This window comes from Hevea brasiliensis, chromosome 4 (genome assembly GCF_030052815.1).
Source record: "Hevea brasiliensis isolate MT/VB/25A 57/8 chromosome 4, ASM3005281v1, whole genome shotgun sequence".
Classification (NCBI taxonomy): domain Eukaryota; kingdom Viridiplantae; phylum Streptophyta; class Magnoliopsida; order Malpighiales; family Euphorbiaceae; genus Hevea; species Hevea brasiliensis.
In genome coordinates this window covers 110,014,962-110,033,599 of record NC_079496.1, presented here as the reverse complement: position 1 = coordinate 110,033,599, position 18,638 = coordinate 110,014,962, and the positions used below count along the sequence as shown (strand labels likewise).

At 34.9% G+C, this 18,638-nt stretch overlaps 1 protein-coding gene across 3 annotated transcripts; it reads left to right on the top strand.

The window, feature by feature from the left end:
• Positions 1-9,647: 9,647 nt before the first annotated feature.
• Positions 9,648-12,516, top strand: LOC110673660 (uncharacterized). Of its 3 annotated transcripts, XR_009148325.1 has the most exons (4): positions 9,648-11,002; positions 11,885-12,124; positions 12,221-12,292; positions 12,413-12,516. XR_009148325.1 is itself a non-coding variant. In XM_021836796.2 (2 exons), exons 1-2 carry the CDS (start codon positions 9,828-9,830, stop codon positions 11,931-11,933), a joined length of 1,224 nt encoding a protein of 407 aa, XP_021692488.2. In that variant the 5' UTR covers positions 9,648-9,827; the 3' UTR covers positions 11,934-12,193. The 3 variants fall into 3 exon arrangements, 1 of the variants encoding a protein (XP_021692488.2); XR_002498521.2 differs by having other exon boundaries at positions 12,221-12,516; XM_021836796.2 differs by lacking the exons at positions 12,221-12,292; positions 12,413-12,516 and having other exon boundaries at positions 11,885-12,193.
• The last annotated feature ends 6,122 nt before the right edge of the window (positions 12,517-18,638 follow it).

Here is an 18,638-nt window from a genome sequence, read left to right as displayed (position 1 = left end):
TGATTTCATATACAATTTTTGTAACTATCTAATTCTAATGCATCCTTAGGATGCATCATCTTCATACAAGCCATACAAATCAGGTCAAATCACATAAAAAACAATTTGGAGCACTCACATATCTGTGTTAAATCCATACTCACACATCTATATATGGGGAGTTGATCTCCCTACACAACTCTCTTAATTCCAACTTCTACCAGTGATATCAACTTAAAGCCGGACTTTCTCTTATTATCCAATTGCAGGGGCCAGCGAGATCAACTCAAAGCCGTGCTTACCTCGACTTATCCATAATAAGGATCGGATCCCAGCGAGTCAAGCTCCAGCCGTGTCTACCCGTCCTACCTATATCCATATATACCACATACACATCAACACACACACAGAGCTTTAGATTGTTAAAACACAACAATCAAAGCAATATCATCAAGTATAAATGCAAAATAGGGTATGCCTAATATTTAACTGCATACATACATGTATAAGTGATGCATGAGCATGCCTAGAATATAATAATTTTGAAATTGTAAATAAAATCAATATTTACTCACTGTACTCCAAAAATTACTACTGCGGTTAGGTAGAGGAAGAAGGCTGGCCACACTCATCTAAACATTAGATTAAAAATTTTATCAATATTTATTCAAACAAAACTTCAAAGAATCAAAGGACAAATTTTAAGTTTTGCCAAAAATCCGGTAGAGTTTCTCCTATATCTAGAACCTGCCTAACCTGCAAAATAATTCAAATAACACTTTTAATACACAAACCTAACATCCACATCTCATCATCATTATATGGCCCCTCATGGGCCCTCCAAAACAGTCAATACTCATAATTTTAGAAAATTACATTTTAATCCCTATAACCATCACTTTATTATAAATCATTCAAACGAGTTCTAAAATTTCTAAAATTTTGCCCCATGATCCTTAACAATATTATAAAGCTAATACAAATGGAATTATAATTTTTTAACCTGCCACGAATATTTTATAAATTTTTAATCTAATTCAGGCACTAGATAATGAATAAACTTAGGATTCGCGTTTATCCATGCCAATTCTAGCATTGGAAACGTGTCCAGGGCGTCTGAAAATAATGGGGTAGCCTATAACTTTAACCAAGTTCTAAAGGAATTTTATTGGCCTGTCTGTCCGGCCCGAAATTACAAACTCGAGTAACAGTCGAATCTCCACGAAACGAAAGTACTGACGCAAATCTCACAACACCAGAGGTTAGAATAAAATTATTGCAAAATTAATTAATCTTGTTTGAAGCTCAGAAAAATACTACGAGGTTCATAAGACCCACCAAAATTTTAGTGTCGGAAGTCGCCGGCGAGCTGGGGAGGGGAGGGGAAGTGGTGGCCAGCAAGGAGGAGGGAGGAGGAGAGAGAAAAGGGAAGAAAAAGTGGGGGTGATCAGGCGTGCAGGGGAAGGGCAGGAAAAAGGGGGAAGGCCAGTCTGATTCGATCGGTCCGACCCGATCCTATTTGATTTGGCCGGTTCGATTCAGAAAGCTAAAAATTAAAATTTTACTTTGCTTTAGGATAAAAAATGAGGACCAAAAATTTTAAAAAATTTTCAAAAAACTCAGAAAAATTTGTGGAGTCCAAATATATTTTTAGTTTTGACATGTAGTCTTTACATTAATTTTTAAAAACTGACAAACTTTATTATCTTTGAAAAATCAAACCCGATTTCTAAAATTCGAAAAATTTCAAATAAATTCTCAAAATTTTTGATACAATAAAATATTAATATTTACATGTAAAATAGATATTTTTAAAAATTTAGGAGCATTACAAATAGCGATTTTAGTTTTTTCCACTAAAATTTTTTGTGGCGAAATTTAAGCTTTTAATAACGAATTTTCCCAAAAAAAAAAAAAGTGTATTTTGTTGTAGTGAGTCTATTTGGTTAATGAGTTAAGTGATATTCTCTAAGATAATGAAATTGTGAGTTTTCAAATTTGATTCCCATTTAAATAATAAAAAAAAAAAATCTATTTTGCACAAGATTGAACACTATGAATTGTATTCTACTGATTACGCATGCACATACCTATACAAGAAATTAAGGGTTTTGATTCATATCATGAAGGAGGAGAAGGAGGAGATGAATTGGATCATGGACAGCCCACTGTTTCTTTGAATGGAAACACTCAGAGCACAGCCGTCTGTTACAATATTTGCATGCATGCCACCTACATCCACTATCATGTGCTTGCATTCAAGTCCAAATTGAAACATTTTTATCATCTTATCACCAAACCAACCCTAATAATACATAAAAACAAAACACGGACTATACTGCTGCATGCGTGCTTGTTGCTATCCATCTGAGCTGCCCTAATTCTTAAGGGCAAAGGAAAGGGGGGTACAGTTGGAAGGGCAAATCCCTTTCCCTCTCAGACTGGTTTGGTTTTCCTCGGTTGCAACTTGCCTTTCAAACCCATAATAGCTACAAGAGGGTTTTTATTGCTAGGAAAAACCTTATTTAGATCAAATCTATCATGGGTTCAAGATCTAAACATGTGTTAGAATCATATGTCCCACATCAAGAAAATAGAAAAATTAAATGTGAATATAAGTAGGCTAAGGAATTATATGTGCTATTCACGTCACTATTAATAATTTAATTTATATATTTTTTAATTTTAATATATAAAAATAATATAATTTTTTAAATTTTTTATTAATAATTTTAAATTTTATTTTTATTACTTTTATTTTTCTAACTTCTTAATAAAAATTTCATTATATATATATATATTATAAATTACTTTATAATGATTACATATAAGTTACTTTATAAGTTACTTTAGTAAAATAATTATTAAATAATTTATAACTTACATATAATAAGAAAATATCACGTGTCAAATCTTGTTACGTATTTATGTGATAATATCATAAAAGAGAATATCACGTGATATACACTAAAAAATAAGTTATATATATATATAAATAATTTGATTAATTATTTTAATATATAATAAATTAATTATTTATATAAATTTAAACTATAATAAATTAATATACAATTTGATCATAGGATTTTGATGATACGTAATGAATGGTTCCGCCGACACCCTACTAATAGCGGAAAATGACCTTACACCAAATTTGGAGAAAAAAAGGAGCGTGAGGGCCTGCACCATCACCATCATCGAGCTAACTACTTAATTCATTTCTCTCCAATTAATGTCCAATTAAATTTTATCGTATCCTTTTTTTAAAAAAATTTTTATATGATTGATTCATCTTTGCATGCATATACAAAGTCAAATTGAAATTGAATTGCGCAAAGGGCATCAATGTTTGACCTTCTCTATGCCTGTTGCCATTACGGGGCCTAGCCTAGCCTAGCCTACAAATGTGGACACACTCACAGTCTTCCAGTTGAGGGGCACCTTCACCAGGGATCAATTAATTAAGCTCGCTCCTACCCTTTTTTATTATATTTGGTCCCCTTCATTATCTCCATTCATTACCCTTCATGAATTTTCCAAACATAAAAATACTTTTAAAAAATTTAAAATTTTTAATTTTTTAAATTAAAAAAATAAAAAAATAAAAAAATAAATATTTAGAGATGACAATTACTTCTAAACTCAATTCAGTTTATTTCGAATTTAATTAATTTATTTAATATCGATAACAGGAAAAAAATTTCTTATTCTGATATTGTAATTTATCTTAATAACTTATTATTTATTAAAAAATAATTTATTTAATGTATTTAAATATGAATAAGATTATGTTTGAAATTTATATTTGTAATTTATTTTTAATAAATAAATTTATATTATATAATAATGAATTAAAATAAACAAGTAATAAAAAAAAACTTCATGGGAAAAGCCATCTCCTCCGATCCCGATCCGTTTAGTCGGAAATAAGGAGAACGGTCCCGCCCTGTTGCACATGCACTGCTGTGAACAGAGGAGTAAGGGGTTGCAGGCTTTTTTCGGCGGTTGGCAGAAGCGTACGAAAGAAGGAACAAGTGCTGCCCACTTCTTGTCCCTACATAGGGCTCCCACGTGGCATCTTCTTTTCCATTGGAGGAAGCCTTCAAACCCCTGCCTATGTGGCACCCCTCAAAATTTAGCCGGTTGATTATGGCCCGTCACATCATCTTCCTAATTCAGCTCTCTCTCTCTCTCTCTCTCTCTCTCTCTTGTAAAGCTATAGAAAATCTAATTAACTCAAAATCTTGAGGTGAGAGTACAGTGCAATGCTAATGCTTCTCACCTTAAAAAGATGATAACGTTGTCTATAAAAAAATATAAATTACTTTTTAGGATATAAATTATGTCAAAATTAATATATATCTTTCTATTTTTAAAAATCAATAATTTTTCCTCTAAATTATAATCTACACTCGTCATTCGTCATTGCCTTCTCAGCTCTCCCTTCTCCTTCCTAAGTGCAAAATCACATATCAAAAAAGAGTAACAAGGAAATGATTTGTCAAAACCCATTTCCAATCAACTTTTCACCAAAAATCAAAGGGCAACAAAGCAACAATTGCAAATCAACCTTTTTCAAAATTTATCAATGAGATAATAATCTACATTTATGTTGAACTATACTATCACTATAGAATCCAAGTGAGAATGATGGCAAGTTGAACCATGTTTCACCCCCCAGTTGAACCCAGCTCAACGACTCCTAGAAAATCTAGATTCTCCTTCTCAACTCACTGCAACCCAAAGCAACGATTGAGGGTCTATAGGACCAATGACTGGGTTATGGAGTTAGTGATATGAGAAAAATTGAGATCCTTGCTTCTCCTCCAAACTCTGAATCTAATCCCCAATCATCAACTTTTGAGAACTACTGCCCTCCCATTCCTCTAGATGATGTTCTTGCACTTGCACCTCCTGTGGAAGAGGAAAAAAACGTGTCAAGTGGATCTCTGCTTGATGTTTGACCATGAGTCTACTTCTAAGAAGTAAAGTCATTCTTGGGCATCCTAAAATCATTAACATTTGAATGATTGGAAGATATTTGATCCCATAAAATCATTCTTCTTTGAACAAAAACCACCTGATGGAAAAGTTGTTGTGCTTGGTTTAGCAACATTTTGAAAATCTCCAAATGCATCATCTCTTAAACAAGTCTTACCAGTTTTACTTCCCGAATTCAAGAACCAAATGGGTCCCTATTTCCACTCAATCCACCTCTAGCATATGATAGTTTTTATTTGCAATTTCTATCGTTGTGTTGTCAACATTGGTTTTTCCTTCAAGTGCGCTTTATATTTTAAAAGGTTGCTGTGTAATGCTCATCTCTTTTTTGATGAGACGCATGAGAAAAGTGGAATCCACGTAGAGAAGAAGAGATGACAAAGAGGGGGAAACAGAAGAAATCATGACTGAGTGTTTTTTTAATAATATGGAGCTTAAGAAAAAATTTGACGGAAGGAAGTTCAATTCTTTTTTTGAATGAGTGGGCAGCTACATATGCACAAGGCATAAAGACTTACTGTACCAATACTTAAATCAAGGTAATTACTGATTGAGTGGAGTCTTGATAACACTTATAAACCTCATACACAAACATCTTTTATCGATGTGGGAGTCCAAAAGCTCAGTCCCAATGAATACACCCGTCTATTGGCCCGCACCGTCTCTTCTACACCCCTCAAGGAGCTTGAAAGGAAGTTCAATTTGGTAGAATCAAAATTTATGGATTAAATTATTGACTTCTAAAAATATAGAGACAAGTATTAATGATTACATAATTCAGAGGTTAAAAATGTAATTTGGCCTATAAAAAAAATGAGAGGACCTCACAGTTAAAGGAGCAGCAGGCAGAGCCCTGCAAGGTATGAGGGTACTGAATTTATACAAGAAATTGGATTCATCTCATCTTCTAACTACACTTTTCTTTTAAACACTGTGAAGGTATTATATATATATCCGTATGGGGTTGGCTTGGTTGGGTGTGTATTTCTGATTCACTGAAAGCCCATCTTTTTATTTTTAATATATATATTTTTTTCTTCCATCTGATCTTGAATGGGATTGGTGGAAGCTGGCGTTCCGTCATCAGAATTCAGAAAGCAAATGTCATATATGCATCTTTATCCGCTCTTACAAGGCCAGTTTTTTCTCTCTCTTTGATATATATCCATTTGCTTTTATTATTATATTGCTCAAATAATTATTCTATAATTTTATCCTGTTTCTGCTTGATCAAAATGCATCTAATAATAAGCTAATTCACATTGCAACTTGAATGTTTCAACCTCAATTTCTTCTTCTTTTTATTTATTTGTTTATTTATATTTATGTTACCCCCTTATTTTCTTAAATGGGTTTCACTTAAAATTAATCTTGGTTTTCAGTTTGATCATAATTAGGCGATTTAAACTTAATTAACTCGAGGCTATGATTGCGATGAGTTTCAGTTTCTTAAAGGTAAGAGATTTTTAAGTGTTATTTTTTACGTGGCTTGAATTTTAAATTTGTCTTGATGGATCTGAATTGTGATTTGATTAGAAAATTTTGCGTTGTGACCCGTTCGGAATAAAAAGTGAGGTTTATAGTAGTAGCGGAGGACACGGGTCAATAAGATTAGTATAAATATTATAATATTCTGCTCTTTACGATATATTTGAGATTTGTGAGATATTCAAAAAACACATTGGAATTAATTAGGATTTGAAAATTTTGAATGATTATATATTACTCTTTTTCATCATAGTAGAATTTTTCTCTCATCTTATTCATGGACGTAAACCTTACGTTCGAACAACGTAAATCATGTGTTTTTTTTTCTTTTTTTATATTGTGTAATTGTGTATTTGTACGTGTCTTAAATTTACGTGTCTTTATAACACTAAGCATATATATTTTGTGCAAGGTTTATTAGAAATGTTCATTTAGTTCAAAATTAGTGATACACATGAGACCAACGTAGTGATCATTCTAGTGAAGGTGCATTTGGCTTTATCATCTAAACGTTGAGTTGTTATCATTGTTCTTAAATTGTTATAGATGATTAGTTAGCTGTGTGGGAAAAAAATGTGAGAAAGAATGTTGGGTTGTAAAATTAAACTGGCTATTCATTTCGATGTGTAAAATAATTTAATTATTTATATAAAATTTATATTAAACTGAATTTAAGTATAATTTATTCAAAATTTTTTTCAAATTTAATATAATATCAGAGTCTGGCTTGAACTGTGAGTTTCAACCGTTCACAAAGTTATATGATTGAGTCTGTATTAAGTTAATAATAACTAATTATCAAGTGATAACCATTTAGTTACACTTAATGAAGGAAATGCAATAAATATTTCGGTTGTAAAATTGAATTGACAAATTATTTAACGTGTAAAGCAACTCAATCATTTATATAATTTCATATTAAACTAAATTATATATATATATATATATATATATATATATATATATATATATATATATATATATGCATGCAGATGAGTTAGCTTTGCTTCTAAAAAACACGTGTATGTTAGAATAGGAGGTGGATGTTGTGGCTTTCTAACAGAGATTACAGGTAGCAACTGGTCTTCATCACTTGGAGTTATCAAATTGTTCAAACTTGAAAGTTTTAGAACTTGATATGCTATATTGACTTGGTGTTCAAAATCTTTTGTTTCTTTTTGATCGTTATTGAAAAAAAAAATTATTATTTTTATGTTTATCAGCAAATAAAACGTGGTATAAAAGGTTTGAATATTTTCTTGCACATGCTAGTGAAATCAGCTAGTGTGAAGAGATTTTAGTGTTTGACATAATCTTCTTAACTTAATTCTTTTTTTTATTATATTTAATTTCCACTATAATTTAAATTTTATAATTCCAAAAATAAATTAAATATTAATTGATATTATTGAAGATGGTTTTAGGAATGACATATATGGGATCCCGAAGGATTAGCCATCTGCACAGCGGACCACGTGTACTCGACTCATGTGTTGGGGAGGCTAAGCCCATGCAATTTTATTAAGACATGCTAAACTATATAAACCATTTACGTACGCTATCCACAATTGATGTGGGATCCCGAAAGACCAGCCCTTCATGTAGCGAACCATATGTACACGACTAATATGTGGAGGGTTAAGCCCACACGCACACTGGCTCACCCTCTCGAGCACTATGGTTTTTTTTCTCTAAAGGTATATAGACGCACCCAGGTGATTCAGTGACAAGACACACCCCTTGATAAAATCATAATAATTTTACCAAGATATGCTAACCTATATAAACTAACTATACACACTATATACACACACTATACTGATGTGAGATTTCGAAAAGTTGTTAAGAAAAATATTTTTTAAATAAGTAGGATCTGTTATATTTAATTACAATATTTTTTGAATAAAATATAATATTTTCTCCCACAAACACAATTAATCCTCTTGAACAAAAACTATAATATAAAATTAGAAGTTTAGTTTTTAAACATAATTGCTGCATTTTCTTTTCTTTATTCTAAACTTTAGCTGCTGCTCTTGGTTTTTATATTTATAGCAGTAATAAATTCTTTTCTCTAGGCTTTATTTCCACTGCTATTGTTGCCTGAAAGCTCTGCTAAATGGCACAATAGCCATGCTTGCCCTTGCCACTCCCCAATTAGAGTGAAAACTTGCTAGTAAAATGTTCAGGGAAAAAGGCATCAAGAAAGGGAAAGAAAAGAGGATGGTATGGAGCATTTCTGTCTTTAACATGTTGTGGAATGCCTTTATACAAAAGGTCCAAGTTCTCTGTTTCATATGAACAGAAACAAGTCATGTTTGAACAGATTGTTTTAAACAGATTGACAAAAAAAAAATGTTTTAAACAAAAAAATTGGAATTCTCTCTCTCTCTCTCTCTCTCTGTCTCTCTCTCTCTTCTAAAAAAAGGAAATGAAAAAGAGATGGTTACAACAGTAATGGAGATTCTTCTGTCAGTCTCCATACACGGCTTTTGCTGATTTTTTTTTTAGCCTGGTCCCATGGTACTTGCAATCAATATACTAAAATACCCATCAACCTTTTCATGCCTAAAATGCCCTCTGGCTGTGAGTAAATCAAGAGATTATAGTCGAGAAAACTATCTAATTACCAAAAAAACCCCAATTCCCCTATCAATTCAAGAATCCAGCCATTTTTATATTCTTGGCTGGTAGCGACTTAGGAATCATTGATTGTCACTTTTAGTACATGATAAGGACCATTCTACTTTGCCTATATTTTTTCTTTTGATGAATCCATTAGTCTTCTCTGTCAAAACATTAAGGCACCATGCAGTAAAGCAGAGAAATCATGTCTAAGCACAGTGGTAAGGTTGTTTGTTTCCGGTTAAACATGCTATACAATCTTTTCTAGTTTTTGGGAGAGAGATGTGCTTTGTAAAATTGTATTCAATATATATATTTGCTATTTCTATATATGCAATGGCACTATATTTTTAATAGTTGAGGCACAACAGAAGATCTTTTGCAATTGCAATAGAAGGATAGGGGCAGGCCAGTAATAGAAACATCCTAACTGATCTTTTAAGGCGGGTAAAAAAACGGTAACAATTGTAGTTTGCCAAAATGGGAAAAATCCAAAAATATTCAAAAACCCTAGACTGTCCTCAACCAGTATTTATAACACCCATGAGGGCCCCCTGGACCAGTACACCGGATCAGCCTCTGCCTCTCTGCATTTTGTACTTTTGTCCCTAAGCAAATAGAAAAATAAATCATGGTTCTCTCAGCCACCACCTTCTTTCTATATTTACTAAATTGATTGAAAGAGACAGAGATATGAGGGTAGATCATCATCTAAGCAAGAAACCAAAGAAAGAATGGAAATAGATAAACATAACAAGCTGAAAGAGGAGCATCATCTCTCTGGTGCTTACATCCGTAGCCTAGTGAAGCAATTAACCTCCTCAAGAACCAAAGACCCCATGAATCCAAAAGACCGTGGCTGTGTTGATGATTATAGTTTTTCTGGCCAAAATATGACCAAATTTGGTGAAGTTTTAAGTGAAAACCAACAAACCCGGCAACCCCAGCAACCTCAGCAGCACAAAAAACAGGTTAGGAGGAGACTCCATACCAGTAAGCCTTACCAAGAAAGGCTTCTTAATATGGCTGAGGCTAGGAGAGAGATTGTTGCTGCCCTAAAGTTCCATAGGGCATCTATGAAACAAGCCAATGAGCACCAACAGCAACAGCAACAGCAGCAGCAACATCAACAAGACTACCACCAACAATCTTCACTTCCAGTGCAGCTTTCCACCCCGCCATGTTTTGAACAAGAGGGAAAGATAAAAACCAGAAGGAATCCCAGAATATATCCATCAAACATGGCCAATTTCTCTAATTATATAGACACCCTTTCCTTCACTTCTTTCTCCCATGCACCACCTTCTCCTCCATATCCTTTTTGCTGGTCTACTTCTCCAAATCTTCCTTCAACTGTCACTGATGAAAATCTCAGTTTCCCCCTTCCAAATCAAACCCTAGGCCTAAATCTCAATTTTCAAGATTTTAACGACTTAGACACCACTATTTACCACAGCAGCAACAACCCATCATCGGTTTACTCATCCTCATCTCCATCATCATTCTCTTCTCCCTCCTCTTCTCTTTCCATTGCCACTGAGGAAATTGCTTCAGTTCGAAAATCGCAAGAAGGGATGCCTCCTGCAGTGTCTGACCTAACCGAAACTTATGGTGGACGAGGCTTGCACCAAGTGATGGATGATAAGGAGATGGAAGAGATCAGATCAATAGGAGAACAACATCAGATGGAATGGAATGATACCATGAATTTGGTCACATCAGCATGGTGGTTCAAATTCTTGAAGACCATGGAAACTAGTCCAGAAGTGAAGACAGAGGATGATGGTTATCACCCATTCGATCAGATGATTGAATTCCCAGCCTGGTTGAATGCAAATGATCTATGTTTGCAGCAACATTTTGATGATTACTGCTCCCAAGACTATTACCATGATCCTGCCCTGCCTTGGTAAAAATCCGAAATTTCAAATTTCATAAGATATGAGCAAATATTTTCTGTTCCATATGTGCCTTTGCACCAGAGTAGTATGTAATTTCTTGCTACGAAACGAAGTTTTGCTAAGCAATTTCAAATGATCAAAGTTTGGTCTTAAAATCATCAAAATTATGCATTGACCCACCTAATCACATACAATTTAGCCAAGAGGTTGGCTACTGCTGCATGATTTCGTCTTTGAACTTTGACATTTACCTTCTGAAAAAATTAAGGCCTTTTTTTGACCCAGGCTAGGGACTGCGGTGCCTCACCGGGCAGTTTATGGGCTTTATTATAAAGGCTTGCATCAGTTCAATCAGACCATGATTTAATTTCCCATTTTTTATTATTCACTTATTATTACTATTATTTAGTGTTAACCAATTACGTTTCGTTTGGAGCAAGTTTTTGGAAGTATTGTAAAGTTTTTTAATATAATTAAGACATATAAACTTATTTTGGAGGGAGAATAAGGTTTTTCAGAGTTTTTAGAGGTTTTTAAAACTTTCAAAACCCTAAATTTCTCAACTCACTAAAATAGGTTATTGAGAAGGTTTTTATAAATTAAATATTAATTATTACCAATTTTTATCTTTCCATATCTTTAATCTAAGTAAACTATCATTTATCTTACATCCCTCCCAAACAATATGATATTAAAAAACTTCATTTTATCTTCTATTATTTTACTTTACCTTACTTCTTTACATTTCTTCCAAACACAAAGTGTTAATTGTTGAGTATTGGGAAAGAAGTTTATTTTATTCCACGCAAATACAAAAGCCGTTGACAAATGATTAATGATGAGTTCACTAATTGTGGTTTTGATTGGTTTTTGTAATTTGTGATGCACAGCATGGACATTGGAGAAATTGAAAGCATGGATGGGAAATGGCTAGCTTGACAAGGATTGATTGTTTTTTGTTAATCAAATCTTTGGCTCTTTGTTCTTTTTTGATCTCCCATTAATCTTCTTTTTTTTTTTTTTTTTTTGAGCTAGTCTCTTAGATGCTTTTTGATTTAATAAGGCCTGCAAGGATTTTGATGTTGGAAGACAGGCCACCATGCACATCAAGGAAAAATAATAACTAAGGAGTATGTTTATCTCCTTATATTCAGCTTCTTATATGGAAATATATATTAATTAGTTCATCTATTTCTTCTCATTTGTTTTTCATTTCAACGTTTCAGAAAGCTGCATATCTTTGCATGCTATTTAGCACGCTGAAGAGTGCATTTGCTTCATTACTAGCAATTCCAATGGTGGGAAAGTGGCAACTGCCTCTGATACTTCATATCACTACTACAATGCCTTTCGTTTAAACATTTACTGTAAAGCATTCAAGGAATTAGCCATCAACTCTGCTTCCTGTTGTTGAACAGGGTGATCATGACTACTCATGAAAGTTGCAATTTGATTGGAGAAAGTTTTCTTGGAAGCTAAAAGCAAAAAAATGAAAAGACTTCGCCAACTTTTTACCCCTCAATCTCTTTTGTTCCTCATGGTTGCATTTACAGATCCATGACATCTAATTTGTTCCTAATTTGGTTGCTTATTTAGGTTAATTATAATACTAATTTTGTTGAATAGACAAATTAAGAAAGCATATGTAGGAAGTGGATTAGCCATTGAATTAGCATATATAAATTAAGCATATTATGATATTAACATATATAATGATCAAGACGTCAGGTGTGAAAGAATACTGTTCATCATCAATGCTCCATGGCCAGGAACTAATCCATAGCAGTAGCAGACAACTTGGCCGGCATGTTCGGAAGATCATCAATCCACCAATCATTGTCCATAAAGCAAGAACTTAAGGAAAAAATTTAAGAATAATGTAACTTCAATTTGATTTCATAAAAATAATTATATCGAAAATTAAAAATTTTTAGTTGACCTATTAACTATTTTCTTTTTTTTGTTTTTTCTCCACCTATAATCACTAGTTATGTAATTTTATTTATAAAATAATTAACATATTAATATGTTAACCTGAAAACCTTTAAATTTTTAAGATTTATTAAAAAATTAAAGTTTAATAACTTTTATAAAAATATAGCTTGTGATAATTATCTGAAAATTTTAAATAAACCTGATTTATTATAAATTTAAAATATAAATACATGAGTCAGATTAATTTTATATGTAGGTCCTACCATTCTTTTTATGATAGAACAAAATCTAGTAAGAATTTCCAAAAAAAAAAAAATTATGAATCAGTTTTTTAACTTTAAATCCTGTCCAACTAAGCTTCTCTATTTCCCATTTATACCAATTATTAGATATCACACTCTCCCTTTTTTTTCTTCAATTTATTGTTCTCTTTCTTATTATTATTATATTTTTTTTTACTAAATTTGGGTAAAACTCAAATAATGTCTCTTTAGAAATCAATTTCTAGGGTGATCAAATGTAACACTCCAAATTTTTAAATTTATTATTTTATGGGTAAATATTAATATTTTATTTTATTTAAATTTTAGGAAATTATTTGAAATTTTTCGAATTTTAGAAATAGGGTTCGATTTTTCAAATTTTAGAAATAGGGTTCAATTTTTCGAAAATATAAAACTTTGATGATTTTTAAAAATTAATTTAAAGACCACGTGACAAAACTAAAAATATATTTGAACTCTACGAATTTTTCTGAGTTTTCTAGAATTTTTTCGAAATTTTTGGGCCTCGTTTTCGGTCCCAAGGCAAAATAAAAATTCAAAATTTTGTATCCTGAATTGGATTGGCCGAATCGAATCAAACCGGATCAAACCGGTCAAATCGGACCGGCTTTCTTCTTCTTTTTCTTCTCCTTGTGCATTCTCGTAGCCCTTCCTCTCTCTCCCTTTTTCTCTCTCCTCCCTCCTCCCCATGCAGTGTGCCATACTGACCTCCCCACCTAGTCGGCGCCTTGACCTTTCCCCACTTCTTGGTAGCCTTCTGGCGGGAAATGACGCACGAAGCTCCCCCTTCTCGTGCGCACCATTTCGACTTTCTGGCCAAAATCCGGCCGATCCGACCACCGTTTGGGCCAGGTCTTATGTTTAAACTCATCTACACCTCGAGGGCTTTTCATAGATACCAAGAACTCTAAAATTCATTGAGCGGTTTGCCCAATTTTTTTCGGGAAAGTTTTAGCCCATTTTGATTTTTGGGCTAGATTTCTCGCAAACTGTGAACCCCACGATAAAACTGAGAGTACCGGAGCGCTCCACTTGTCAAGAGCTTTGCTGCAATATAAATTTCAAAATTTTTAGACATTGTTTTTTGGTGGGTCCCACGAAACTTCATAGTGTTTTTCTGAGCATTAAATGAACTTAGAAAATTCCGTAAAAATTATATACTAACCCCCGTGTTGTGGGCTTCGTGTAAGTACTTTAAATTCCTGAAAATTCGACAGTTAAAAGTCTTGGAATTAGATGGAGATTTTTGCTACCCCACCATTGTCAGACGTCCCGAGGGCGTCCTCGGAGTCGAAATCGGCATAGGTAAACCCAAACCTTACTTTTTCTTAATTGTTTAGTGCTTAAATTGGATTAAAAATCCATAAAATATTCATGGTAGCTCAGAAAATTATAATTCCTTTTGCATTAGCTTAGTAATAATGCTAAGGACCGCGGGGCAAAGTTTTAGAATTTTTAGAACTCATTTGATTAGTTTTTGCAAAAGGGTCAATTATAAGGACTAAATTGTAAATTTACATATTGTGATTGATGACTGTTTGGATGAGCTCAGGAGGGGCTGTGTGATGTGATTGAGTTGTGGGTGTATGGTTTATGGCTATAGAAGTGTATTTTAAACCCATTTGCAGGTTAGATAGGTCCTAGGTATAGGGAGACTCTGCCGGATTTTCGGCACGACTTAGGACATCTTTGGCCTTTTCTTAGTTTCTATTAAGTCAAATTTATTAAATAATTGTGATAAAAATTGTCGGGTGAGCCGGGACAGCCTTTCTCCTCCGCCCAGCCGCTATAGTGACTGCGATTAAGTCTGTGAGTAAAATATTAATTTTAATTGTAATTTCGATATTATTTTATGTTCAAGCACGCCCATGCATCACTTATAAATGTGTATCTATGTAGTTAAACTCTAGGCACGTTTTATTTTTGCATTCACAACTGTTAAAGTGCCATGGATATTATTGTGGTAATTTGGAGCAGTGTGCGTGCATTGGCGTGCGTGTGGTATGGTATTGGATATAGACAGGACGGGTAGACACGGCTTGAGATCTTCGCTAGGACCAGGTCCTTCAGGGTAGACACGGCTTGAGTTCTTCACTGGGACCCCATATTGGATTTATTAAGCGAAAGTCTGGTTTGAGATCTTCGCTAGCAGAGGTTGGATTAAGAGGGCTGTATAGGTGATCAGCTCTCGTATATATATTGTTTGACATTATCAGGTGTGTGAGTGCTCCAAATTACCTTTTTGATGTGATTTGTATGAAATTTATGATGGTGTTGTATTTTACTCAACAAGATGCATTAGCTTTAGATAGCTATAGAGATTATGGTTAAAATTAATATTTTACTCTCTGAGTCGAATGCTCACTCCTATTCAATTATCTTTTCAGGCTACAGGAGGATTATTGTTGTAGTTAACCTGCTTTTCTTCTTCGCAGGTCATTTATTAATGTCTATATTGTTTGTATAATTCTGTTAACTCCTAGAATTTTCGCATGTGTTAGAAATATTTATTTGATTGGGTCTGTAATATAATTGTCATGTTGGACCTGTAAACTTATTAAAAGCATGTATGGTTGGATTTGATGAGGAAGCCAAGCTCCCATTTATTTTTATGACATTTGATTATGTTGAGGGTGAGCTGAGCTCCCCAGATGATTATATATTGTGTTTACAGGTCGGGTGAGTTAAATGGTCCATTTTATGGCTGGACTTTGTCCGGTTGAATTCTTAAAATTGGGCCCAAATGGGACTTAGAGTTGGGTTGAGGAATAGTTAGACTTACTATGGGCGTCAGGGGTTTTAGGCTGGTCCAGGTCCTAGCGTTAGTCCGGCCCATAGGTTGGGTCGTGACAAATGTAGTATCAGAGCTTAGGCTCCAGATTCATAGGGAAAAATTGTCTAAAGTGTTGGGAAGAGTCTAATAGGAGTCACATGCGAAAAATAAGGTCCACATTCATCTTGCATTGTCATCTTTGCTTCTAGTTTCTGCCTTATATAATTGTATATAAATATGAGTTTATAGAGCAGTGTAACATGTAGTTTTGAATTTTATGGGCTAATGCTGCTGAATTTTAGGATGCATAAAAGCAGGAGAGCTGCCACTACACCAGAACCAGATGTGCCTGACGAGGTGTCGGCACAGGATGAGGCGCCTGCCCCGAGGAGGTGGGGTAGGAGGCCTAGAGCTGCTCAAGTAGAGGAGCAGCTACCACCAGGTCAGAAACAATCTTTTATAGCTCAGGGTCCCATGGACCTAATGGCAGCTACTCTAGCTAGATTACAGAGAACCATCGATATGATGGCATAGTATATGGTCCACCCTCCCCAACAGCAGTAGTCCACCGCACCAAGAGGGGAACCTTATAAACAAATAATTAATTTCAAGAAGTTAGTGCTAGGTACTTATGATGTGTCAAATGATGCTTATCGGTTTTTAGATTCCTGCAGACAGGCAGTGATGGAGTTGCAGTTGATTGATAGGAGACTTATAGAGTGTGTGCAGCATGTCATAGGGCCTATGCCTAGACAATGGATGAATGACTACATATTACCTTGGATGGAAGGTTTGTCAAGGACCCAGTTTATGAAATTGTTTATCAGCAGGTTTGTGCCAGAAAGTTTCAGAGATCAAAAGCAGTGGGCCTTTGAGGCCTTAAGACAGAATGGCAGGTCTGTAGAAAAATATGCTACAGAATTTCTGGAACTGAGCAGATATGCCCCTAAAGCAGTGGCTACAGAAATTATGAAGGTAAAAAGGTTCCTAAAGGGGTTAGACTGGAGATATGCAAACCTGGCCATGATGTCTGATCAGTCTTTTGATATGGTAGTTGATCGAGCCTGACAGATTGAGATTAGCTATACAGGAGAGGACAGTGGAAGGGCAAAGAAAAATATATCAGAGGGTTCTTCAGGTGTTCCCCACAAGGGTATTACGGATAGCGCAGAGGAAGAAGTAGAAGTAAGAAGAGTGGTTTTAGACACAAGTCTTGAGGATTCAAAGCAAGGTACAGATCCAGCAGTGGTCACAGTTTGGGGTATAGTAGTTCTGGGTCTGGTTCAGGATCCTCCTTTGCACCTTGTGCACAGTGTGAAAGAGGACATTCAGGACCTTGTATGATGGGGTCAGGAGTATTTTTTCAGGTGTGGCCAGCCGGGTCACTTTGCTAGAGAACGTCCAGTGTTCAGCGAGCCACAGATAGGATCATAGGGTTCTGTTGCAAATACTCCTCGTCAGTTGTATCCTGGTGCTTTCGACATGGCAGGCAGTTAGTTCAGTGGCCAACAGGGCTGAGGACAAGGGGGATGTGGATTTGGAGGCAGATCAAGAGGTAGAAGTTAGTATCAGGGTTTTGCAACCCAGAGTAGGGGTCAAGCTTGGGTTTTCACCCTCACCCACCAAGATGCTCAAGCTTCCAATGCAGTTGTGGCAGGTATTCTTCTAGTCTGTTCCTATGAGGCTTGTGTTTTGATAGATCTGGGTGCTACGCACTCATTTGTCTCCCCAATGTTTGCCATGAGATTGGGTAGGAACCCTACAACTTTAGAATGCCCTTTGTCTGTAGCTACCCCGCTTAGTGACAACATAGATGTAGATATGGTTTTTCTGGGTAGTCCAGTAGTAGTGGATGGAAGGATCCTCCCAGTAAACTTGGTTCCTTTACCAGTAATGAATTTCGATGTGATTTTGAGAATGGATTGGTTGGCAACTCATTATGCTACTTTAGAATGCAGGAACAAAAAGGTGTATTTCCACATACCTGGTGTGGAAGAGTTTAGCTTCGATGGTGATTGTAGCATGGCTCCATATAATTTGGTATCAGCAATTAGTGCTAGAAAAATGTTGAGGCGTGGATGTCAAGGGTATTTGGCATTCGTGAGAGATACATCTATAGAAGGTGTCAACATGGAAAATGTTCCTGTTGTCAGAGAATTCATGGATGTCTTCCCTAAGGAGCTTCCAGGGTTGCCACCAGGAAGGGAAATAGAGTTCTGCATTGATGTTGTGCCGGGTACAAACCTCATATCAATGCCTCCTTACAGGATGACACTAGCAGAATTGAAAGAGCTGAAGGAGTAACTACAGGAGCTTTTGGACAAGGGTTTCATACGTTCGAGCACTTCACCTTGAGGTGCTCCTGTTCTATTTGCGAGAAAGAAAGATGGGTCCTTGAGGTTGTATATTGATTATAGACAGTTAAATAGGGTGACTGTGACGAAAAAGTATCTACTTCCTCAGATCAATGATATGTTTGATCAGCTCCAAGGAGCTAGATTCTTTTCCAAGATAGACCTGCGATCAGGCTACCATCAGTTGAGAATCAGGAATGAGGATGTGTCCAAAATAGCATTCAGGACAAGATATGGTCATTATGAGTTCTTGGTGATGTCTTTTGGACTCACTAATGCACCAGTAGCCTTCATGGAC

Excerpts from the sequence above, each read along its gene's own strand:
- LOC110673660 (XM_021836796.2), top strand. The coding sequence starts at position 9,828 with ATGGAAATAGATAAACATAACAAGCTGAAAGAGGAGCATCATCTCTCT. Across the intron at positions 11,003-11,884 it reads CATGATCCTGCCCTGCCTTG|CATGGACATTGGAGAAATTG; the intron begins GTAAAAATCCGA and ends TGTGATGCACAG.